The sequence below is a fragment of the Notothenia coriiceps genome, unplaced genomic scaffold (assembly GCF_000735185.1).
Source record: "Notothenia coriiceps isolate Sejong01 unplaced genomic scaffold, NC01 NC01_scaffold00029967, whole genome shotgun sequence".
Taxonomy (NCBI): domain Eukaryota; kingdom Metazoa; phylum Chordata; class Actinopteri; order Perciformes; family Nototheniidae; genus Notothenia; species Notothenia coriiceps.
In genome coordinates, this window is record NW_011362668.1 from 252,317 (window position 1) to 277,581 (window position 25,265).

The 25,265-nt window shown below is 39.8% G+C and overlaps 3 protein-coding genes across 4 annotated transcripts; 1 reads left to right on the forward strand and 2 right to left on the reverse strand.

Annotated features, from left to right (window-relative positions):
- Nucleotides 1-291: 291 nt before the first annotated feature.
- On the reverse strand, nucleotides 292-5,058 carry gtpbp10 (GTP-binding protein 10 (putative)). Its single transcript, XM_010787012.1, has 10 exons — nucleotides 4,956-5,058; nucleotides 4,015-4,208; nucleotides 3,402-3,493; nucleotides 3,097-3,241; nucleotides 2,911-2,984; nucleotides 2,781-2,833; nucleotides 2,568-2,675; nucleotides 2,368-2,445; nucleotides 2,064-2,187; nucleotides 292-1,253 (listed from the first exon to the last, which is right to left on the reverse strand). The coding sequence occupies exons 1-10, from the start codon at nucleotides 4,986-4,988 to the stop codon at nucleotides 1,033-1,035; spliced, it is 1,122 nt and encodes a 373-aa protein (XP_010785314.1). The 5' UTR covers nucleotides 4,989-5,058; the 3' UTR covers nucleotides 292-1,032.
- A 1,575-nt stretch (nucleotides 5,059-6,633) lies between these two features.
- Nucleotides 6,634-13,430, forward strand: osgin2 (oxidative stress induced growth inhibitor family member 2). The gene is made up of 7 exons (XM_010787011.1): nucleotides 6,634-6,770; nucleotides 9,118-9,210; nucleotides 9,335-9,471; nucleotides 9,559-9,750; nucleotides 9,847-9,938; nucleotides 10,029-10,708; nucleotides 10,805-13,430. Exons 1-7 carry the CDS (start codon nucleotides 6,647-6,649, stop codon nucleotides 11,200-11,202), a joined length of 1,716 nt encoding a protein of 571 aa, XP_010785313.1. The 5' UTR covers nucleotides 6,634-6,646; the 3' UTR covers nucleotides 11,203-13,430.
- On the reverse strand, nucleotides 12,525-24,949 carry nbn (nibrin). Of its 2 annotated transcripts, none has more exons than XM_010787009.1 (17): nucleotides 24,812-24,949; nucleotides 23,471-23,592; nucleotides 21,917-22,044; nucleotides 21,407-21,566; nucleotides 21,214-21,317; nucleotides 20,987-21,104; nucleotides 18,316-18,506; nucleotides 18,083-18,183; nucleotides 17,856-17,988; nucleotides 17,533-17,735; nucleotides 17,222-17,396; nucleotides 16,421-17,081; nucleotides 16,256-16,336; nucleotides 15,886-16,026; nucleotides 15,214-15,330; nucleotides 15,079-15,128; nucleotides 12,525-13,588 (listed from the first exon to the last, which is right to left on the reverse strand). In XM_010787009.1, exons 1-17 carry the CDS (start codon nucleotides 24,840-24,842, stop codon nucleotides 13,555-13,557), a joined length of 2,550 nt encoding a protein of 849 aa, XP_010785311.1. In that variant the 5' UTR covers nucleotides 24,843-24,949; the 3' UTR covers nucleotides 12,525-13,554. The 2 variants fall into 2 exon arrangements, with proteins under 2 accessions (XP_010785311.1, XP_010785312.1); XM_010787010.1 differs by having other exon boundaries at nucleotides 12,538-13,588; nucleotides 16,256-16,333.
- Between the last annotated feature and the right edge of the window lie 316 nt (nucleotides 24,950-25,265).

Consider the following 25,265-nt stretch of genomic DNA (forward strand, 5'->3'; position numbering starts at 1 on the left):
CGCCCAGCATTCATCCACCATGTGGTCCCATCCGGCCCGACACATCCGCACTCTGCAGGAACCTTGAAGCCACCACCCCCCACCACCACCTGTACTAATTTAAATATAAATACTGCAGTTGCTGTTTTATTTCACCCCCTTTTTTTCTTTTTGCCTGTATGCTGTACAGACTTATGATGCAAAAATCAATCCTCATATTTTTTTCCTCTTAATTATTCTATATTATTGTAATATATTTAATATAAAATAAAACTTTCATCAACACATCTGTCTATGTGGATATTTCTAACTTCAGACTGTACTTCTTGTATCAAAACTTGCTTTATTAATTAATTTGTATTACACAATATAACAGGATGCACTGATCCAATGGTGACCCGATATGACTGATCCACTGCTTTAGCTAACTAAGGTTCAGCGTTCCTCTCTTCCTAACATTCATTCAGATAAAGCAGGTTAAGATTTGATAACACCCGGGTTCTTGTTACCTTACAGTTTAAATATTTTAGACTTGGGAGGGATAAGGAGAGCTCTAGCATCGGATACGTACTTTGTTTTGGAAGATACCCAGGGTCGAGGTTTGTGGATCAGTAATGAAGAAAAAGTTGGATCAGTGCATCCCCATGACACCCAAAAAATAAATACAAACTTGATCTTCGTGAACAATCTGATGAAATATAATTAAATGTATCTGGCTCAAAACTTAGTGAAGCTTTTGAATTTGATGGTCAACATTCTTTAAATGGGTAAATATGTTGCATCGTTACTCAATAAAGAGGGACCATGTTGACTGAAGTTTAGATTTTGATAACGTTCGACCCGCAAGCAAATATTCAAAGCACAGGTCAACCCTTTGAGCCACATTGGATGTGTTGACTTCCAGGGACAGTTCTGCGCTGAAAGCCGCAATTTCTGTTTCCACAGGGCTTTCTCAGGAGACACTGTTCCCCTGGCTTTAAGCTTTATGTGGTTTGAAACTTTTTTGGAAGCAACCCATCCGTCATTGTCCAGCAGAAATGTTGCCCAAGTTCTTTAAATAGACGTGTGTGAGTTGTGCTTCAGTGTCTGCAGAGTCTGCAGTCTCTGCTTATGGACGTCTTTTTTTTCCATTGCAGCGTCTTCATCGAGGGATTCCCGCATGCAACTTTTCAAATGGTCGATACCGGACCCCGTGAGGGCCGAGACAGGAACCACGTGTCTGAAGGTCATGTAGTTCTTCGGTATCATGTCATCAGCAAGCAGATGAGAGAACTCTAAAGGAAGGAGGGATAACATAATTAATATTCACTTCATTTTAGGGCTGCTACTATGTTTATTTTCTTTATCAATTATCTTCTCATTATATTCTAGATTTATTGTTTGGTCTACAAAATATCTTCCAAGGCTCAAAACCCAAAGATATCTGATTACACTTCTTATAAAAAAGAAAAACCGAAGATATAGCAATGATCTTATAAATAGTTGCAGAAAATAGTTCTACACTAAAACACACCAAACTGAAATACAGCAACACAATAATCCTAAGACATTAAGTTGAGTAAAAATGTGCATTTTGTAATGTTATTACATATCGAGATGGTTTAGCATTAAGAGTGTTAGCATTTAATACACTTGTTTTCTGCATCTTATAAACAGTTATTCATAAATGAATGGATCTTTAATATTTGCTTGAGTTTCAAAGGGCTTGGGTTGTTTGTATTTTATGACAGGGCACTTTCCCCCTGCATTCAGCCTAATGGTGATTGCTATAGCACCATTGTTACATTATGTTGGTTTCAGCTAAATATTCTTCATGAAATATTATACATTTTGTTTTCATAGTCACTGATTATATCCATCTTCTGAATAAGACAATTATCGTCATTGGCAAATAGATAAAGTGTGCGTTTAAAATATAAAGACTTAATATACATATAAATGTCTCACATCCTAGTATTCCATCATTCGCAGAGGACGTTGATAAATCGCTACCTATTTTGGGATCTTAAGGCAAAAGAGTCGTCTACATGTATGTTTAACTACATCTCATTCAAATATGGAGCTATTAAATAAGGCAAATTTACCAGCTGGATTTTGTAGTTGCTCCTTCAGCTCTGCAAATTTGTCCTCAGCGTCAGGCAGGTCCATTTTGTTCACCACCAGTAGAGCAGGCTTTGACACAAGCTCCTCTTTGAACAACTCCAACTCCTTGAGTCCGTGGTGAGAGAGGAGGAGAGGAGATAAAGAAATATGTATGGCATGAGATGGATGGATGAGGCGTTAAGTGAAAGAGAGGAAAGGTAAACAAAAGTTCTTTATTTACAATAAGAGCTTTATTAGAAAGATTTTAGGATATATTTGGAACAAAAGTCGTATCATTAGTCTCACCTTGGTTAGAAGTTGAATAGCTTCAAAGGCCGACCTAAACGGTGTTTTACTTGCCAGCTGGAATCCGGAAACATCCACCTGCAGCCAGAGAAAAGAAAACATCTGGTTATTCTGACCACATTTGAGTCGGGTTGCATGTTTTCCTCAAATCGTATCCACATGTAGTTTTCAACTTATGACTTATTTCAGTCACAACGCACCACAAACATGAGCTGCTTGGTCCTCTCCACGTGTTTGAGGAACTTGTGGCCCATGCCTTTGTTTATGTGAGCTCCCTCAATCAGGCCTGGCAGATCCGCAACAGAAATCTGCCAAAAATACAAAAAGAAATATGAAGAACCTCACTAAATAAGGGGAAACTAGAAAAATAGACAAATCAATTGATACGTAAAAAAAAAAATACATTCCCATACCTGTTTGTAATCTTTATACAACAGTTTGCCGATCTCCGGCCTCAAAGTTGTGACTGTAAAATGACAAATAGATTTTAGAAACGCAACAAAAAAAAGATCACAGTATACATCCGCAATATTTTGTACTCACAAGCATAGTCGGCAATCTGAGGAGTTGCATTAGACATGGCAGTCAGGAGAGAGGACTTCCCTGCATTTGGGTACCTGGCGGAGAATCAACACCAAGAACATCAGATATTAAAGAGAAATACGTATGCCATGTGGAGTCTCATATGAAATAAACAAAATGTTAAGTCATGTGTATTTCTGCTGTCACCCAACAAGGCCCAGGTCCGCGATGAGTTTGAGATCCAGCCGTATCTGTTTGATCTGACCCTTAGTGGGCTCGAAGGCAGAGTAGAAGGAGCCTCCGTGTCCTCCTTTGGCCACCTTTAGACGGTCACCCTCAGCATTCAGGTCACCTTGGAAGGACAGGGTTGAAAAGTAACATTACGTTTTCAGTTGCTTTGCCTCTCCTATCTGATACTGATGTTCTGCCACATATGATGTTCTTACCTCCACAAATACAACAATGAAAATGCATTGGACAAAATGTAGGAGGTGTACAAAAGTTTTACATACCAACTATTTTGCCATCATCAGCGGTGACTGTGACACCAACAGGAGCCAAGATCTCCTTGTCCTCCCCCCTCTCTCCTTTCAGGGCTCGGACGCTGTCAATAAATACAGTTCACACACTCAATACACAAAACAGCCCTTAGCATCTGTGACATGACATGTTTAAGGTTTTGTTTTTCTGTCAATTTATTGAACATGTCAGAAACAAACAACAATAATAATATCTATTTTAAAAAAAATATTATTTCTTATAATAATCATTATAAAAAAAGACAAAAAAAAACGTTCAAGGTACAACAAAATAAAAATAAATTCTCATAGTCTCAGTCTCGGTCATGTTCAAGAAGAAGCTTAAAACAACTTTTCTGTTTCTTTTTACAAAACAATCAAAAATAAATAACTTTTACAATTACAAGAAATAACAAGTATGACTTTACAGATCCTGCTCATAACCATTCATGATTTGGATTCTAAATAATAGTTTTAGTTTAGATAAATATAGAGCTTAGATAAAGATTTAAGTCGTCAGCTTATTTCAATGATTGGCGAATGAGCGCCACAACATATATTCTGATGTGACACTATGAGAGAGGAAGCTTCATTTGTAGAAACAAACCTGCTGTTGGCTCCTGCTCCGGCCAAAAAACGTTTCTGGGGGTACTTGTCCTTGACCTTCTTCAAGGTCACTTTTTTTGAAGCCACCACCCAAACATCCCCCCCGTTTCCTCCATGTCCCCCGAGACGGGGAAGACCCATTCCCCCGCTGCCTCCTCGGACGTACAAACGTAGGTTATCCACAAAGTTTCCATACTGTAGGAGGCAGAGAAATACAGTGATGAGATCTAAATGTGTGGGAGAAACTTTAGAGACAAAGCCATTCATAATAAACAACATTTACTGAGATGTAGTGGCAACATTGTGAGAAAGGGAAGACTGGCCGAAAGAGATACTGCAGGATTACACAATGGCCATACTCAGTTACTTTTAACTACTAGTAATAATGCGAGTGATACAAAAAATAAAATGCAGGTGTTTATTGTATTGGTTTAGTAAAAAATCCCAAGCAGTTTTACTTTTTAAATAAAAGACAACAATGGGAAGTCTTAGGCATCTTTAACTCTTAAGTCTAGATGTGAATGAACTACTAAAAGTACTTTTTACTTACAGCATCTGAGTTTGCATGTAAACACATCCAACAGGATTTGATAGCATTGTTTAATCAAACGATACATTAATAGTTTATTTGAATAATGAGAACATGAAATCACCAATTAGGAAAATAAGAGAGATGACACACACCATTTCCAAGGACAGGCATGAATTTTCATACATCCTTATTGTCATTCCATTGCTAGCATCATATAAAGATTAAACGTTTAGGTAAAATATGCAAATAAAGGCTACAGAGGCACTGCAAGTCAGTCAATGTTTTGACAGCAGTTAGCAAGAGGTAGCTAACAGTTGCTTAACTGCCAATGTCACCATAACAGTGGTTAGTAAACAGACACTTTTGAAACGTTAGCATGTTATTTATATAATGACTGCTACAGTACTTACTTTCCGGAAGAGGATTCTACTTAACTGGACCATCTTCAGGTGCGTTTATTGCCACTTTTGTGTTGTTGACTGAGCTAGCGGCTAGGTTCACATGTGTTTGTGTGAAGGACCGGAAGTGTTTAGGTTATCTCATAGCCCATTGGATCATGAGGCAAATAGGCGGGTTTCCGCAAGGCTGAGTGACAGCTGCTTTTTGTGCATATATAAACAAAACAATGACGTGAGGTTCTCGTGAGATTTCATGCTGTTGAACCACAAGATTTACTACAACATCCCTTTACCTAATTTTTTGAATCTATTGTTGTATGTAAGTTGCACATGTCATCTGCTTTTTTTTAAATAAGCTACCAGCCATAATAATAGTGCTATTTAGGCGTTGTGAAATGTGGATTAAAGGTAGGCGGTTTTGTCAGGAGGAACACTGAGGGTTGTTTCCTCTCTATACAACGCTTATTCTGAGAAAAGCAAAATCACTAAGATGCTGTCCAACACTTTCATATTTTGGGATTTAAAACATATATCAACCCTTTAAATTATTGTCAAAAACAACCTTGTCCTGAGCATTGTTGATGACCCTGTTTGTATTGTCATTTTTACAGACTTGACCTTTCGCCGTCTAGTCAAGGTCAAGTCAGTCGACTTATTGTCAATCTTTCAGTTTTTGTGTTCAGATATACAGATATATATATATATATATATATATATTCAGATATATATGTTTGCATAATACAGCTCTGTTTTACAGTGTTGTAAAGTAACTAAGTAGTACATTTACTCAAATAATGTACAATGCTGAGTATTAAAATGTGTTGGTACTTTGTACTTCCACTCAACTTTATCAGATTTATGTAAGACCTTTAGTTACTTTGCAGATTTGGATTAATGTTCGGAAATATAAAAACACTTAAATAAGACTTCAGTTACATCTGATTCACATACTAGCCATGTTATCAAATATATTACATTTAGCTGCACCTTGCAGCTTTGATCAACACTTTAATGCATCACTACTTATAATCAAAACATAATATATATTGTGGGCCAATCTGCATAATGAGTACTTTAACTTGAGGTATTTTAATTACATTTTGATGGTAATACTTTTTTACTTTTACATTTTGTATACTTGACTTTTACTTGTAACAGAGTATTCTCTCTGGTAGGCCTACTTCTATTTTAACTTTAGATCAAGATTACCTCTGCTGTTGTAATATGCAACCACCTGATTTTAAATGTATCTTGAGATCACAGCTTCCCACTGAAGGACCTCTCAGTGATCAGCATGTCGGCGGCGCTGTGAGGACGAGGAGGCTGAGAGATGCTCTGATCTTCCGGATCTCTTCTTCTCCGCGAACGCGCATGCCTGCCGGTGCAGTGAGATGCGCATGTGACGACAAAAGACCCGGTTTCTCTCTCACACACACACACACACACACACACACACACACACACACACACACACACACACACACACACACACACACACACACACACACACACACACACACACACTGCCGTCAAGGTACCGAGGTAAGTAGCCTGTGTATGTCGTTGGTCTCTTTGCGTGTGTGTGTGTGTGCGTGTGTGTGTGTGTGTGTGTGTGTGTGTGTGTGTGTGTGTGTGTGTGTGTGTGTGTGTGTGTGTGTGTGTGTGTGTGTGTGTGATGACGAGAGAGGTTGGCTTATTATCTCATGCAGAAGCCCGGACAGTCGGTTAGGTCCTCCCACCGGTGTCTGGCTATTTATACGATTAGAACCGCAGCCGTGGGTCGTGATAACAGGACGCGGCTTGGACACAGAGATTTATCACAACGCGGTAAGAGATGCTGTTCTTGGCCGAGTGTTGCCGGTGCCGGTGTTTGTGTGTTTGACCTAAATTATGCAATGACCGTGACATATATAGACGCTAGTCGCATATGTGCTTCTTGTGCCTTATTGGATGCATGCTGCAAGGACCGCTGCTTGGAGTCAGGAGTGTGTGGTGTGTGGTGGTGGGAGGCTTCAGCCCATGAGGATGATGTGGTAACAGACTGCAACATCATCCAGGTCCTCCACCAGCTTGTGCTGCAATAATATCCCCACATATACTCATCTATGTATGCAACCTTGTTCTGGTTTCAAGTTGAAGGCCTGCACAAATTAAACGCACCTTTAAAACAGAACCTGCATTAAATCAGAAATAAAGAGCAATCCTGATTTATTTATTTGTGTTAAATAATTAACGACAAATAAACTAATAATTGTTACTCTTTTGACGACATTTGACGTTAAAAGTGTAACATTTGGCCCAAGTTTCATTGTTTTAATTTGCTTTCCAGAGCCCACAATACTATGCGAGTTCTAGAAAAGTATGGTCCTTCCTCTCATGCTGTACAACATGCACAAGTAGGCACATGAATGGGCAGGGATCCAGTACAACAAACCAAAAACAAGCAGTAAACATTAAAATCAACATTTCTTATCATTTCCTATTTTAATTGTGGATGTATTGTGTTATCCTTGCAGGTAAAGGACTGGTTTGGATGATTGGCACTGTAACGTTGCTATTAAATAAGTTAAATTAAATTAAAAAAACACAGTGAATAAAGAACACAGACTTTTGCTCATTATTTACTCATGTATTTGGCAGCATAATGCCAAAAATATTTAAATTTCCTTGAGAAAAACATTTACAGCAAAGTTGTTGCATCATTTACATCCGGCAGAGACTACATACTGTAATTTAATCCCACTGTTAATTTGCTTTTTAAGACGGGAGATGCAATTAAAAGCCTACAAAATAAGCTAGTTATTGGTGCTTTAGGTTGGTATTTTTTTCATTTTACCAAACTGTTCCCTTCTGTTAATTGGTTGAAAATCTTGTTAAATGACAGTCTAATCTTGAATTTGAATACATTCATGTGGATGAGATGCACTGATTTAAAGGTGTGTACAGTGAAAGTTTCAGCAAAAAACCCAAACTGTTATGACTGTTTGTCAAATCGACCAGTGAGTGGCATGGAAATACCAGTATCAGCCTGCCAGCTGGGGGCACGGCCTTTTCCAAACAGGGCATGCAATTTGTGGAATCCAAGTGCTTTCAATGAAAAGGGTAAACAAGCCAGTGACCAGACAACAGGTTACAGACAGGTCAGACAGGGGGGATAGGGGGATGTGCAGCAGGGATGGCGACAAGGGAGTTTTACCAGAAGTTAGCCATAGTTTTGGGTTGTAAGACAAAGGTGTTGTGGCCAGTAAGTAACAAAGTAAGTAAGACAAAGGTGTTGTGGGCAGTAAGTAACAAAGTAAGTAAGACAAAGGTGCTGTGGGCAGTAAGTAACAAATTAAGTAAGACAAAGGTGTTGTGGGTAGTGTTTTAGTTAGGTTCAGGGTTAAATACAAAACTGGGGCGATAGGCACTGTTTGCTGTGTCTGGTGGGAATGTTTTGGCGGGAGTGAGTGTGGTGGAGTTGGTAGTGGTATGAGAGGAGGAGGAGTTCTGTCAGCATGCCAACACCATATTCTCACCCTGCTGCTGTTGAAAGGGCCGGTAAAGACATAAACAGGTCCAGTGGGATTAGGGCCTACTCGAGGAGTGATCATGGGGGATTTGCTGCCCGGCGGGCACACAATGGCACTGTCGCGTAACACACAAACCCACACTGGACATGCTCAACTGCAAAGTTTAACAACAGACCCAAGCCTACATAAATCTGATTAGAACTCCCCTTTGTTTGGGAAGCCCCACCGGGGTTAACAGACTAGCCGTGCCGCAGGCCATGTTTGATATGACAGGGGGTGGGTTGACGTTGGTTGGACGGCGAAGAGAAAAGCTTTGGGCACGTTTTGTTGTGGCGGGGTGTTTCCACGTGTGTGAAGTCCCAGACAGACAGGGAGGGCTAGACTGTGTGTGAAAGCACAATAACAGGATGAACAACAGTTTTTCCCCCATCCAGTGTGTGGGCACGAGTCAGCTGATGATAGTTGATGCCGACAGGATCTAAGCTAACATGAGACAACAACAACATAGGCAGACACAAAGACTGCAAGCCGGTTTGAACCTGTTCAAATAATGAGACTCAGGATAGATGCTTGGATGCATTGGGGGGGACAAACGGGTCTCCGCTTTTAGTAGAGTACCGAATGGACATTTACAGAAATAATTTCTATCGTTCCTTTCTCAGTGCCGGCTCTGGCCCAGGCTGCAGCCATGCCTCTTCTGGAAGAGACCACTCTGCCACAAGAGCACCCACCCACTGTCCCTGTGGTCATTATAGGTAAACGTTTTGCACTTACCACCTGACCTTAAGTTGTTTGAATTCTTTCTCATTCTAATGTGTGTGATGCAATGCTTTGTGCTCTTTTGTGGTTCTTAACCAAATGTTTCCAATCTGTTTTCAGGCAATGGCCCATCCGGTATTTGTCTGTCCTACCTGCTGAGTGGACATAAGCCGTACCTTGATACAGCAACAGTTCACCCAAACCCGATACTATACAGGAAACTACAGGAGTCCAAGGAACTATCCATCACTGAACAGGCAATAACATCTATGAATTCCTTGCACATGTACACATGATCACAGTCATTCTTACATGTCACGAAATTGACATTTTTGTTGTTGCAGGATCTAGAATATTTGAGCGAAGGTCTCGAGGGGAGGTCAAGGAACCCGGTGGCTGTGCTTTTTGACACACTTCTGCACCCCAATGCTGACTTTGGCTACGAGTTCCCCCCAGTCCTTCAGTGGATGAGGGACAAGCAGCAACACGTCCCACATCTTGTTCTGGGGAGGGCAACGCCTGGAGGTGCTTGGCCTGTAAGTTTCAGGTTCAGTCAGCAACACCATTTAACTATCTATTTCTATCAATGCTTTTGTTTTTGCCCGTCTCTGACCCTTCTCTTCTTTACCCAGGCAATGGAAGGCTCAATGCTGACTATTAGTCTTGGCATCTGGATGGAGCTTCCTGGGGTTAACTATAGGGACTTGACTAACGGGAAACGCAGGTACTGAGAAAGGTTGACAGCAAAGGCATGACTAAAGTCTCGGCCTCATTCTGTGCCAACTCTTACCTCATTGTCTTCTCTTCTCTCTAGAGATGTAACCAGTGACAGAGCCACCCCAGAGGAGATCTCGTCCTATTACCGTAACTATGTGAAGCTTAAGGGCCTCCAAAATAATTTTGTTGACAACACCTACGTGACATCTGTTCAGAAACTCTGCCGGGGGCAGGAGGGGGAAGGTCTGGAGAATAGGCACACTGATCAAGGAGATGAAGGGGTGGGAGATGGTGGGAATCAAGGCTTTGAGGGTAATGGGGTTGACAAGGGAGGAGGGGGGACTCTTTGGGAAGTAAGGGGGTACCAGCAGGTGCAGAGCGACACTCATGTCCCCTTCTCTCTGTTTGCTGAAAATATCGTTTTGGCCACCGGTGCGTCCGATTCTCCGGGTCACTTAGGCGCAGAGGGGGAGGACCTTCCATTTGTATTCCGCAGCATCTCAGACCTGGGTTTGGCCATAAGCCGGAGAAAACTGGATATGAACTCTGATCCAGTTTTAATCGTAGGTGCCGGTTTGAGTGCTGCAGATGCAGTTCTTTGCGCTTGTGGGAGCAACATTAGAGTGCTGCATGTCTTTCGTAAGAGCGTGGACAACCCAGACCTCATCTTCAAACAGCTGCCCAAGACCCTGTACCCTGAGTACCACAAAGTCTACAACATGATGTCCTCTCAGACCTACACTAACGTGGCTCCCTCCTCTGCTTCAGACAGACCCCAGGCAGTTAGTATTGCCTCCTCAGTATGTGCCAAGATGTGCCCAAAGCCTCAGTTTGCCGCAGGTAACATGGCTGGTACTGCAAGTGTCAGCCTGTTTCCTGTCTACACAAGTTTCCCTGAACACGGCGTGGTGTCCTTCCAGTCTGACATGACGTGTTTGCTGCAGGGGAACGACTCCCTCAAGGCATTCAAGATCTCCATGGCCCTAGTGCTGATTGGGACCAACCCAAACTTGTTTTTCTTGAAGGGGAATGGCCAGTACCTAGGTCAGGATCCAACAAAGCCCATCTCCTGTACACAGAACCCCATTGACGTTCACCCCTACACTTATGAGTGTGCCAATGAACCAGGTCTCTTTGCCATGGGCCCGCTGGTGGGAGACAACTTTGTTCGCTTTTTGAAGGGTGGCGCTTTAGGCATCGCCTCGTGTCTTCTAAAGAGACTCAAGAAGAAAGAGAAGCTCATCAGCAACGGAGGGAATAACTTCATTTGAAACACAATGGAGAAAAGAGCGGTACCAGTTGGTCCCATAGAACAGAATAAAAGCGCCCATACCAGCTGAAGCAGAAAACAAACATTTTAATGTTTAAATCATTTAGGCAGTTTTTTCATCAAAGCTAAGGAATTTGTACAACTTTCTGAGACCAAAAAGACAATGGATGTACAATAATTAGTTTCTAAAGAAACAAAACTTTTAAGAGTCCTGTCTGACTTCATCAGAAGTCCCCATAAGTCCATGTGCCAAGGTTTTTTCAGTCAATCTGTAACCTCACAACTAAATGGGAGCTTTATTTTCATCAGGGTTATTTATTTGTTCACCACGTGTCTTTCAATTCATTTATTAACAATAGTTGTGTTTCTGCCATATCACACTTTAAGTCTTATTTTAGCTTTATATGCTCCAAAATAGAGGCCACTGCGCTCATTTGCCATGTAACTTATGGCTTATAGTTAACAACCTGGAGTGGTGAGTTTTTTGCAATTGTAAACGCACAAAAAATCTATCTCAGAACTAAGCAATCTCAATGTTCCTGATTATTCTGAGCCATTTAACTTCAGGATTCTTTGTTAAGGGTGCTATTGTAGGTAGTTGGAGCCATATACCTGAAAAGTTAGAAAAGTTGAATAAAAATGAAATGATGCTTAAGTGCTACTTTCTATGCAAACAATTCACTTTCAGATCTGAACGTATTCTTGGACCATTTACATAATGACTAGAATATAGTTAAACACTTCTTCCAATACATATTTCTAAGACACAATGCAGGTAATTTCCTAAATCACATGATGGATTTAAGAAGGAAGACTTCTAGTTTTAATTGATATCTTACAATTATTTTGGCTTTGGTTTATTGATATTGCCCAACTCTATGAGTGACTACATGTGTGTAAATAAAAAAAAATCTTCTTCCATTTTTCTAAGAGAGCTTCACAGCAAGCAGCCATGTTTTGTTTTGAGCAGTTTTGTTTTTTAGAGGTTATGAGCAGAGACAGTAGCAATCTATTCTTTATTCACAGCTTTTTCTTTTCTTTAAATCATTTGAATAGTGTTTGCAAAAGTGTGATGCCCTATTGAACACATATGTGTATGTGTGAGTGTGATGGTCATGCTCATGGTTTGTTTGTTCTGATCTGATCATTTACATTTTTGGTCAACCCCCTTTAATTCAAAATGTTAGTCAGAGTCAGTGTTGGGGGTTTAATGCATTACTAATATACACGTTGCTGTAGTCACATTACTTTTTTCACTAACAAAGTTAATATTTTAACACATTACGGAAAACGCTTTAGTAATCATATAACAGTTAACTAATGAACATGTTGTTACTTATGTTAAAAATTGCATTTTATTCCTTAATGCTTTATTACTGACTATTGTTTTGATACGAATATAAAATATATGCATGCAGGCATGAACGATTGCCTAGCAGCAGCTGCTCTGAACAGAATACAGACCTGTGCTGTAAGGACAGGCGTAGGACATCATAGGACAGCGGGGACAGGGTGACTAAAAGTGGAATTAACTCTTATTACTGTTATTAAATATAATCAATGTTAGACAGTACTCTCCAAAAGCAATATTCTCGCTTAATAAAGATTAATGCCCCAAGCAGTGTGTGTGTAACCAAATAATTAACATTTAAATGCAGATTTGTAAGAATCTTAGAAAGCAGGAAAAGCTGCTCTATTAACCAAGTAATTAGTAGATGATCCTATTGTAATTTGGGGTGATTTTGGCACTGTGATGCCCATTTCCTTGCTGCAGTAAAATAAAGTAAATTCTCAACTCATATGTGGCACTTGCCTTGAATATGAATAGACAAGTGGGCTTTGTCTTCACAGAAAGGCCCATCATTGTTTTGGCATGAAGTGGAGTCACCTGCACAGTTTTCAGATCTGTAAAAATGCCTGCAGGCTCATCGGAGATCTTTAAGGAACAGCAGCTTGAATCCATAATAAGTTTCTAGTTTAGCTAAAACTAAGGGATACCTGCGTTCAGCATGTAGAGTTGTAATGCTCTCTTGTACAAATAAAGAGTTTTTAATGTTTTGTAAATCGCATTTTTTATTATTGACAAATAAAACTTTGAGAAAAAAATTCTCTGAACATGAGACTCTTTTGTTACATTTCTCTCTGTCGACTGTTTCATTAGTGACATACAATACCAAACATTGGCAAACATTTCTGATCCATTTGATCAGTTCTGAAGAAGTTATAGTTGAAACAAACAAATCAAGAATTAACTATTGAATTATTTTTGTATTTTTTCATATGGTATTGCTGGAGTTGGACATAGTTCTTGTGCCCTTTAAATGCCCTCTGGAGGACATTAAGATGGAACAGCTCATCTTCTCCTGCTTAGTTTGGTGGGGTTGTACCTAAAACACACAGAAAATATTTTATCTCACAGGTCTGTCCATTTGAAGATGGGCTTTTAACATCACATTCACGTCATGGATCATTCCTCAATGTCCTTAGAAGCATTTTGAACAAACAATAAAAACAGCCCAAATTAAGCGCTGTAAAACGAGGACAGTGTTTGAACAGTTTAAAGCAAACAGGCTTCCTATAAACCGTGTCTGGAACATTTGTTTCATCCTACCAAAAGAATACCGGATTGTTTTCTTAGCAGCAAAGTCTGGCTACGCATGACTGACTGAGCAGTGATCAAACAGATCAGCTTTGACACACACACACAAAATAAATCTCAGACTGTCTTTTTTGCTTAGTCAAAGAAAACACGGCAGCAGCAGCTTTCATCATCTCTGTTACCCGGGCAACCGCTGTGACGATAAAGTAACTCAGCTCTGATTGGTCAAGCTGAAGCTACAGTGGTCCTATAATTCTCAGTTAATGATATAATGAATAATGTCTGCACCTGATTATAATGACAGAGGCTGTACAGACAGAATCTTCATTTCAGTGGATTTTTACCACTTTGACTATCATGGTGACAAAGTGTAGGAGCAGGCACGTCTAGTACTGGACACAATGTGCATTAAGGGTTTTGGCCAAACGTCAATGTCCGAGAGCAACGGACTAATAAGTCAACAGGGAAATATTGTGGCTCCTATGAGTTCTAAATCAGAAAGGATGCTACAGATGAAAAAAACGAAGATGAAACATTTACACCTGCCTGGTCAAACAATAAACACAAAACAAAGTTCAATTAAACAAAGACACAAAGAAAATAATGTTAACGGTTGATATACCAACCACTAGCTGTATGTGCACTAAAAAACACCTGGTGCTAATACACAGCCCTGGCTCTGTAAATGGCAAACAGAGAAAGTGGATTGGACCGATATTTTTTACGTAAGGCTTCTATTGAGGTTTCTGAATGGAGGTTTGAAAGTCGTCACTTCTGGATGTGTGTGGAAAGCGGGGGGAGAAGGTGGACTAGTGCGATGAATTTCATTCACAGATATTAATTTGGTAAGAAGATTACTTTCTTTCTTTGGCTGCAGAATATTGTCAGTGTGGCTGGAGGTGAACATATGACTTATTTTAAAATGACAAAATACTTCATTAAGTATATAAATATAATATTTATGACATTTGCTACATTTGCGATGGCATTCATTGTCATCAAGTGCTGACTCTTTTTCAAGACACAGGTAAAAAAGTATTTACAAGTTACAAGTATCTAAAGCAGCAGGAAAATCTCTAATAACCAAATAAATAACTCAATAAAATCAGTATTTTACAGAATATAACAAGCCACTGTTTAACTTTTAAATAACGTCGTAATAAAAGAAACAGAGGTAAGATCAAAAGGTTTGGCTTTTTTTCCTCATACTCAAAACTTTACAATAATTTTTAGAATCAGAGTTAGTAATTTACTACAAAAAGAAATCCAGTTTCTCACCTAAAGAGGTCATCTCCAACACTCTCGTCCTGTTTGTTGTGACGCTCCTCCTGAATCAAACAAACGCTCAAATCATTAATACAAAACTCAAAGAGTTCACGCACACAGATATGAGAGACTGAGTGATAATATTACCTCAGCTGCATCTTTCAGCCACTCATCCAGATCGGTGTTTTTGCCCCGGTTGTGAACCAGCAGATCAGAGCCTCGGATGACGGGGCCCACTGCGCTCACTTCCCCTGCCCGGCAGATCTGTCACATGCACACAAGAGCATTTATTAAAAAAAAGAAAATGGGATTCTGTACATGATGTAACCTTTGTTGGAATTTCCTTTGTTGTGCTTTGAGGGGGTGAATGAAGTAGATTTGGACCAGACGGTATGTATCTGTCATGGAGACAATGTTAGGCATACACGATCATCTCTTCAACTCACAAACAAATAGGACGCCGGTCAAACATATAATGAACATTTTACTGAGAAAAGGAATCGCTTACTTAAGTGCTTGGAAGGGAAATATATTATTGTTTCTGCCACTTGATATTTTGTTTTTTTTACACCTTACCCATGAATGAGGGCCTTTTTTCCTTTTTTGAAATTGAGAGAAATTGTAATTGTTGTCAATTCAGGGTTAGGGTTAGGGTTAGAGGGTTAGATTATTTTTCTGTCTAATTAATGGAGGACTAAATATCTAGATATCATCTTACAGACAGAGCCTTTCTCTAGCAGTTATTCACAGCGCTGTTCCCAACTCCCCAACAGGAGTATGCTGTTTGTTTTAGTTACGTAAGTTGCAAGGTGGACAAACCTTGCGGAAACTTTTGAAGTTCTTTGCGCAGCTGTAGCTCTGCACCCTCTGTGGTTTCGTTGTGGGAACCGCGCTCACAGTCAGAGATCTAAACTCCACCAAAACCAACTTTTTGGGAAGATCTTCATCAATGTTTGACTCCTGTGAAACAGCACATTAGTGAATCAACTTCTGATTAACAGTTTTTAATCTTCCTTGAATAAATAAATGTTGAACAATATATAAGGAACCAAACCTAAAGTGACAGCACAATGAATATCTGAGAGTTAAAGACAATGATAGCAATACAATCAGTGATGTCCGTTTCCCTTTTGCATAAATGCATAACATATAACGTGTTGTTCTTTTCACAGCTTTTGGCTGAACTTACTTGGACCTCCTGTTTGATTGGAGGTTTCTTAGTTTCTTCTTTTGGCTCACAAGTATCTGCTTTGAGCAGCTCTATATCCTGCTGGCATAAAACGAGTGAACAATGTAAATCAACAGCATGTCATGAAACAGTTTTAAGTCTTCGTTTCTCTAAGTAAATCCTCACCTCAATGAATAATTCCGAATCATCAGAAGGCTTTAAGTGTGTACTGGCAGATGAAGCTTTTGAAGGTTTGCTGAACTCATGACTAGGTGCCTTGTATTCAACAGGGTGAATCTGCGCTGTCTTTATGGAGACAACATGCTGCGCAGTTGTTTGGTTCTTATTGGAGCTTGACTCTTTTTGCAGGCCCACCTCTGGCCTCGGCTTGTTTCCATTTTTTTCCGGTTGGACCCGTTGCCTCTTGCTTGAAGACGAAGCCTCCACATTATTGACGCCTTGTTGTTTGGTTGAACTGCTCACTTTTGGCTGTGCTTGCTGGCCTAGATTCCCTGAGGGTTGCTCATCAAAGAAGTCCATATCTTCAGACATAAGAAACTCCAGTTCGTCCATCTGTATCTCTGCTTCCATCTCCTTCCTCTTTCTGTTCCGCGGTTCTTCCTGCACAGTGTCTGAGACCCTCTCCGACTGAGCCCCTGACCCTCCTCCAGAGAGATCAGCTGCTGACCCCAGAGGCGTCTGGGATGTTGCTGAAGGGACTCTGTCTGAACGGGAGGATGTTTCTTTAGACGTGGATGAGGTGTTTGCTGCCTGTATGTTGATGGGTGATTCCAGTAAAGGGCGCTTTGGCTCTGACATGGCAGCAGAGAGCTCTTCCTCCAAAGGCCTTCACGAGGAAACAAAGAGAAGGGTAAGCATAGAGTTTCCTCTTATATTGTTGCCAAATTCAGTTATTTGTAAATGTTCAGATCCCTACCAACATGCAGAAACACTGATATGGTCCTTTAAAAAAAAAAAAAGGTTTACCTTTTCTTGTTGACAGTTTGAAAGAAACTGGTCAGACTTGATTGTTTCTGTGGGGAAGCTTGTGCAGGGATCTTTTGTTTCTGAGGAGATTGCTCCTGTTGGAATGTCTTCGTGCCAACGTTGGTCCTGGGAAGGGAAGACCGGGACCAAACGGCACTACTGCCTGCACCTGAATCTGCAAAACATTGATTGATGGGTGGTGGACGATCAATAGTTTATAGTAAATAAAACCTGAAAAGCAGTACAGGATTCTTTTTTTTTTTTAAAGAAAAAGACAGACTGGTGCATCTCTAGTTTATTCATGCAGTTACCTCTAGGTTTGGACTCAGGCTTCTTCCTCTCTGAGGCCGTGTTTTCTACAGTGTTGAACGATGATCTCATTGTGTCGGCCACGATGCACTGAGTGGTGTTCTGAGCAGCTTTGGATCCACAGAGCAGACTGATGTTCTGGTTTTGCTTCCTCTCAGGAGTCTCACCTACTAACATCTGCTCCGTTCCTTTAAATACCTTTATCCTGTTAAATAACAACGATTACACACATCAGACAGGCTTCCCAGAACAGGAAGAAGAACCAAACGTTTGGACAACTTTCACACATGATAATAGATGTGTGTTTGCGAGTGTGTGTCAGTACCCTTGTGATGTCTCTGTGTTGACTGCGTAAGCTGTGATGTTCTGAGAGGCTGCAGGCAACACAGTCTCCTCCACCGCCATGCTCTGAGACAGAGAGGCACTCGGGATTCTGGGTTGCACTTTGGGTGCCGACTCTGAAACATAAACAAAGGCAGAAATAAATCAAAGAAAATGTATAACGCCTAAAAAAAAGAGGCAGCAATCAGTGCTTTTCTATCTAACCCCCACCTGAGTCTGGTGTCAGACAGGATGGATTGCAGTACTTCTCACACGAAGCATAGATGGCAGCCAAACCGATTTCAGACTCTGTGATGACTCGGAGGCCTTTTCTGTCAGCGAAAAAAGGATAAAAGTCAGAGAGAGAGTTTTAAAGTCTTCACAAATCATCCCTTTGACAACTCAATTGCCAAATCACATACTAAAGTGATTTTTTTCATTAAAAAAAACAGCTTGTGTTTTACCTTTGGACAATGTTCTTTGCAGAGTTTGCCCACTCTGCAGCAGAAGTAGGAAGCAGAGGCTGGGAGCTGCCTGAGGTCACGTCCACCACACAGCAGTGAGGACTCTCCAGTAGGCTGCAGGGCAGAGAGCCCGCCTCCAGCATCTGGCTCCGGCCCCCTCCAAAACTCACAGCTGCACTCAGGCGCCTGAGCTGCAAACAACATGGAGAGCAAAACCATGGCTGTTTATCTGGACAGTGACCAGAGAGGCAGGAAAGTACAGACAGTTCATGTCTTCTGATATTTCTCCTCATAAGTCTGATTAAAAGCTCAATAAGCGATCAATAAATATTTTAGATATTGTAAAAGCATTTGTTCCAGAGGATATTCTTTAATGTCATAACGTCAGATTAGCCGAGGACAATTCAGATTTCAGATAGGCTCTTACCACGGATGCAAACGCTTTACAGGTTGAAAAAAAATTGGCTCTCTGCGCCGATTATTCCAAAATGTTTAATATTACCCTACATGGAATGTAAATGTAGTTGAGGGAATCTTGAGTGGGTTCTATTTTTTTGTGTGAGATCATCGATACACCTGCAATACATACTGTGGTCTAGCACAAAAGTATAGGTTGTATTTAAGCACTGTGTTCCAAAATGGTGGAATGAGCTCCCCATTGAAATCAGGACAGCAGAAAGCTTACACATCTTCCGGCGCAGACTGAAAACTCATCTCTTTAGACTCCACTTCGAGCGATTGAATTACTAAAAAAGCACTTATATACTAATAAAGGACTGGCCTATCTAAAGCCAGTTGAGTAGCAGTTGAAATGTTTTAGCTCTATGAAACCTGATGTACTTATATGATTCTGTTTTCTTCAAGGTTGTATTTTGTTGGTCGAACACACTTATTGTAAGTCTCTTTGGATAAAAGCCTCAGCTAAATGCAATGTAATGTAATGTGTTCTCTGTTATGCTGTGAGAGGGTCCTTGTGACTTGAACATCATCCCTTTTTAAATGACTGGGAGATAAGTGAGTGTAGGAAATGACTCGCAAGCAAAATGCTGGAATTATTTGTAAATTAATTCATTACCATTAATAGCAATTTACCACTTAATTGTTTGATAACAAATGTAGATGTTTTTTTTATATTAAATGGTTGCTTATTTGCTTGCTGATGACACTATGTAAAATGGAGATACATATGAAATTATAGTGATAGTAACATTAGTTCTACATTTGATTAACTATCATCTTTTTAATTAATCTTGAAAATATCTCATCTCATGGAACATCTTTACTAGGCAAGGCAAGGCAATTTTATTTATATAGCACTTTTCAGAACGTGGCGATTCAAAGTGCTTTACAGATTAAAAGCAAAAGACATTTAAGAACAAATACAGCATAAATACTTTATTAAAAAGGCATTTAAAAACAGGCATAAAAAGCAAAGATAATGAAATTAAATAAATAAATAAACACAGCAGGTACAGAATACATGACTAAAAAAGGCATACTGTATTGTGAGTTCACAGCAGCTCAATTAAAAGCAGCGGCAAATAGGTGCGTTTTTAATCTGGATTAAAAAATAGGAAGTGTTTCAGCGGACGTGCACGATTTGGGCAATTTGTTCCAAATTGTTGGGGCATAATAACTAAAAGCTGCTTTTCCATGTTTAGTGGTTATTCTCGGAACAGAGAGCAGACCCGACTCAGAAGACCTGAGACTCCTGGATGCTTCTGATGGAGTAGGTCGTCTATATACCTCGGTCCTAAGCCATTTAGTGATTTAAAAACTAGCAGTAGTATTTTAAAATCTATTATTTGGCAGACTGGAAGCCAGTGTAAAGACTTCAGAACAGGAGTGATGTGATCCACTTTTCTAGTGTCAGTGAGGACTCGAGCAGCAGCGTTCTGAATCAGCTGCAGCTTTCTGATAGATCTTTTTAGTGAGCCCTGTGAATACACTATTGCAGTAGTCGAGTCTACTGAAAATAAAAGCATGGACAAGCTTTTCTAAATCCTGTTGCGACATTAGTCTTCTAATCCTTGATATATTCTTCAGGTGGTAGTATGCAGACATAATAACTGTTATAATGTGACTGTTAAATCTCAGGTCTGAAGCTCTGTGATTACTTTTAATCGGTCCTTCTTTGCTCCAAAAACAATGATCTCAGTTTTTTGTTTGTTCAATTGGAGAAAGTTCTGAGTCATCCAGTCAGTGATGTGCTCAATTCACTTGCTCAGTGTTCTAATCGGAGAGTAGTCTCCCTGTGTAATTTTAAAATAAATCTGGTGTCGTCTGCATAGATGTGATAGCTTAGATCGCTGTTTTTAATCATTTCAGCCAGAGGTAGCATATAAATATTAAAAAGCAAAGGTCCTAAGATGGAGCCTACAGTTCTTCACTGGAGCAGTTGGTCTCCCAGAGGATCTCCGTGCTGCTCACTGCCTGCCAACTGATGTTCAGCGGATAAACAAGACGCTGACGAGATCATGTAACCTTCCAATTATTAGCAAAGCTAATGACAGAAAAAACAAGCAGGGTACGGCGGAGATAATTTCTTATAAAATCTCATGTGTTTTGTTATCCTTGACTCAAGAGGATAATTGCAGAGCAATAATAACTGATCACCTGCAGCCCTGCTGTTCTGTGACCTAGAATAGCACAAAGGAAAATGTGGACGTACTTGTTTGGCACTGAGGAATATGAAGGTCTTTCCGTTGAAAAGCCGTTTCCGAACTGGATTCGGTCCAAGGTTTACATCCTCTTTACTCAGGCTGGGCTCATCGATCTCAGGGATGAAACTTAAAAACAATGAACGGCACAGTTAGGGAGATAATGTTCAGTGTGGCGTCTGATGGTCAGTTAATCCTCAGTGAGCATGTATATACATAAAGATGGCTGATTTTGTACCTCTCAGATTTAGGAGGGGGCAACTTCTGCTGAACAGCTCTGCTGAGCTCTGAGAAGAACTCCGGCTTCACGATGGGACGGCAGCACAGCAGAGCAGAGATGGTCTGAATAGGAAATCAGGAAAAACATGAAATACATAATTGGGGCCAAATACACACATGTTCTATTGAGAATAAACAAGTTTGGTCCTGACCTTGATGGTAACCTTAGCAGTGGGCATGACCAGGTGGGTGCAGTCCTGCGTCCAGGTGTTGACCAGCTTACCCCCCACAGCCACCAGGGCCTGGGAGAGCGACGTCTTGCCCTCATTGTCCACACATGAGGAACACACTACAGGCTTCTGATGGTCCAAACTGCAAAGAGATTTGGAATTGAGACCTTTCTAAATGTTGAGGAAATAAAACTAAGCTTGAAAGGAATTCAAGGCTATTTCCTTCAAGTCATAGTTTGTCAACAAATGCATTCAAAAAAGAAAACAAGACATCAATTGTAGATTTAAATTGACCAAAATATTTTGAGGTTTAGTTAAGTAAAATTGAACTAAAACTATTCATGTGACTTTTTCAAAAGACTTTGACTAAACCTACATCAACATTCATAGTCAAAATTAACACTAGTGCAATAAAACAAGATGAAATCAGACTTATTGATCATGGTTCTGTTATATGAAAAAATAACTAGCCTTGTCTTGTTAGTTATTTACCTGAATTTGCTGTTTAACACCCCAAATGTAACGTTGTCTCCTGACTTCAGGTTCATTGTTGTGTTCTCCGTCACGCGCTGGCCGTTCACAAATGAACCGTACTTGGAGGTGTCTTTGACAGTCAGGGTCTAAGAAATAAAGAAATAAAGCAACTCATGAAATTGTCCATCAGTCAAACAAATCATCTGGACTGTCTGTTCAATTATTCATGTCTCGACAAGAAGCCCATCCTTTCAAATAAGCGTAAGCTGGAAGTGTATCTTAGGCTTGCAAAATCAATTAAAACTGTTAAGTGTAGGAAGTAATGCACAGGACTACAGCCTGCATGCTAAACGAATGACATCCAAAAGCAGTAACCAAGACGGTTACGAAACTTCTTTAACAGATAGAGAATTACTTTTAGAAACTTTAATGGTACAACAGCATTATGAACAAATAGAAATGCACACATCAAACATAACATACCAAGAAGGTTCTGACAAATACAGAAGAAAAACTAAATCGGAGCTAGAAGTGAGTTGATAATCCCCATAAAACACAAAAAAAGGTAGGAGCTGGTACTTTACACACTTTTAACCACATACTGTATACCTTCAAAAATAAAAACAAGACTTGCCTCAAATGTTACCTTTGTATTTTAAATGTGACAATACATACACATGAACTTTGATTGTGGTAAGTCTGATAAACATAGAGTAATACAGGAAGTATATGAATTTGGGAACCAATACTAATCACTTGAGTTGAGCATCAGCCTGCTACATGTTGGCGAGAGTGTGTAACTTTTTCTGATGTGTGCACTATCACTCGTAAACAACAGAGCTCTGTGAAAGTGTCTCTTGTTGACTAATGCTGCTGCTCATGTTTCCATCAGCCTTTACATCTCTCTGTCTGTAAGTGCTTACTGATGTCAAAACCTCACCCTGTAGATTTTTGTTTTGCAGTTGTGAGGGCATTGTGGTATTTCAGCTTATTGAATGGCCCTAGACAAAAACATGGACAGTATCAGTAAATATCTTAGGTTGTTTTATATATATATATATAAAACAACCTATCAGTCCTGATACAATAACAATCATGTATGTTTAATTGCGTAAGTGTTAACACTCAGCAAAGCCTGCATGGTTTGTTTTTAACCCAGTAAATGAGTGATGGAGACCATTTCATGTTTTATTCGTCATTTTTTAGTGTATGTAGAAAGCTATTTTATTTCACCACTGCAACTCTACTGTTGGTCTCTTATAAGTTAAATCAATACCAATAAGGCTGGCATCTAGAATGAGCATGACATAAATTATATATTTTTTACTAAATACAGAATATGTCAAATCTCTGAGAAGTTTTATAAAACTGACTGATGTTACACTTGAAAGTAAGTGACACAATTGAGAATCTGTCCGTCATGCTACACCTCTGCAATAGCACCACCTTCTGTGTAGAAGTGCGACCACACTATTGTACAAATAAAATCAGACTACTCATCTACTGTTACACTGTTAGAAGGAATGCATGATATAGTCAAATGAATATTTTGGTCTTCTAATTCCCTCTCACCTGGTCAGTGGCTGTGAGATGAGCGTGAGCCCGGCTGATGGACTGGTCGTTGGGGAGGAGGATGTCACAGTTCTTGCGTCCCACGACATACTCTTTAGTGGAGAGCAGATAGTGTGTCTCACCTGCGAGTGACAGGAGGCAAGTTATGGTAAACATCCGAAACAGACAACCTAACTCTGGATTTAAAAACTCCCATGACAAGTTGTGAAAGTGCACTTTTAATGCGTGGACGTTCTCTTACAGCAGATAAGATGCAAGATACCGAGGCTCAAACTGTTCTTGATGGTTCTGTTACGACATATTTACACATTACACAATCTGCAATGTTTCCTACTAGTTTAGGTTTTATTTTTAGCAATTATTTGCAGTGTGATATAATTATAAAGGGAATAAAATAACCTGATCACAAAGCTTATGTTTTGGAGTAAGGCAAAGCTCAGAAACATGGTCAAATCAAAGAGGATTACTAAACTTAACGTTATATAAAATGTAATGTCTGTTTAAACAGAGAGGGCAGTGGTAAAAGATCCGTTAAGAACTGATGTTTTACCACTGGCAACTGAGTGTACTGAGCAACTATGTTTTTTCCTGAAGAGCAGTGTTTGAGTGGGTTTTTCTTGTTATCCTGGTCATGTTCATGACTTTCATTTTGCCTTGCATAGCCCTATGTTCAGTGGCTTGAGGAACGAACGGTTTGGGGAAGAAAATCAGTTGAAGAATCCAAATTGTCTGTGGTTTCCTGAAGGTAAGTTGATTAATGAATTTGTCATAAGATATCAAATGATCCCAAAATGGTGACACTCAATTGTTTAAGCAGAAGAGACAAAAAACAAAGGAAATAATGTGAGTGACACATAAATAGTATTAGCAAGATTTTAGAAAATACAGGGCAACTAAGGCCGACCACTACATCCAAATGGTAAGACTTGTGTTGTTATTAGAATTACATGATATTGAACATATTCGTTTTCATATTGTGAAATGATATGTTATGATTTGCCCAGTGTTTTTTGCTGTCCTGTGCCATAAAAGCCTATGTTTAGTGCATGACACTCAACAAAACTAATGAATCAAACTTGGCCCAATTAAATGACATCATAAGAACATTTAAAATGCACATGTACTACATGGTTTGCATGAAAACGAAACTCATGCACAACTTGGCACATGGCTAACCAGGATTTCATACTACTCTAAAAACATATGCACTCTCTTTCGGTCAGTTAAGAAGCTTTAGTTGTTTTTATCATAACTGTATCTACACTGAACAGAGATCTGAATTTAATTTAGCTGTTAGCTGTGTGTTAAGCTATCATTGTCGGCCATTACAGACAAAGTTACCTCCAGGCTCCAGGGCTGTCAGTATCCACATCTTAATGCCTTTTGTTGACTTTTCATATGTTCAAACCTGCATTAAGTCACAAAGCTTATTTCAATATTTTAAGACGAGCAGTCCTGCAAAAGTATCAACAAGGCGGATACCCAGCGCGCCACCGCGTGACGTACAAAAGCTGCGCCACTGCTGTCTTTTCAAAATAAAAGTATCTCCCAAAATACCTTCATTCATCTAAGGAAGGGGTGTCAAACTCAAGGCCCGGACGCCAAATACGGCCCGCGACTTCATTTTATGCGGCCCTCAAGAGCTTGCAAAGAATATAATATGTTTATTATACGGTTACATTCCACTTTACAGAAGCACGTTGCCCATAAACTACATGTCCCACAATGCATCTTATTTTGTGACATGCGCACTGAAGAGACTTGCAATTATTTGCCCTAGACTTCTGCTTTCAGA

Bases quoted from the DNA above. Each gene is read 5' to 3' on its own strand.
- gtpbp10 (XM_010787012.1), bottom strand. From the start codon at position 4,988: ATGGTCCAGTTAAGTAGAATCCTCTTCCGGAAA. The intron at 3,242-3,401 runs GTATGTAAAACT...TGTCCTTCCAAG, and splicing joins TGATGATGGCAAAATAGTTG to GTGACCTGAATGCTGAGGGT. The intron at 2,834-2,910 runs GTGAGTACAAAA...GTCATTTTACAG, and splicing joins TCAGATTGCCGACTATGCTT to TCACAACTTTGAGGCCGGAG.
- osgin2 (XM_010787011.1), top strand. From the start codon at position 6,647: ATGCAGAAGCCCGGACAGTCGGTTAGGTCCTCCCACCGGTGTCTGGCT. The intron at 9,472-9,558 runs GCAATAACATCT...TTGTTGTTGCAG, and splicing joins AACTATCCATCACTGAACAG to GATCTAGAATATTTGAGCGA. The intron at 9,751-9,846 runs GTAAGTTTCAGG...TTCTTTACCCAG, and splicing joins CGCCTGGAGGTGCTTGGCCT to GCAATGGAAGGCTCAATGCT.
- nbn (XM_010787009.1), bottom strand. From the start codon at position 24,842: ATGTGGATACTGACAGCCCTGGAGCCTGGAG. The intron at 23,593-24,811 runs GTAACTTTGTCT...TGTCACTCGCAG, and splicing joins GACAGCCCTGGAGCCTGGAG to GTGAGACACACTATCTGCTC. The intron at 21,318-21,406 runs GTCAGGACCAAA...TTTCCTATTCAG, and splicing joins CTGCTAAGGTTACCATCAAG to ACCATCTCTGCTCTGCTGTG.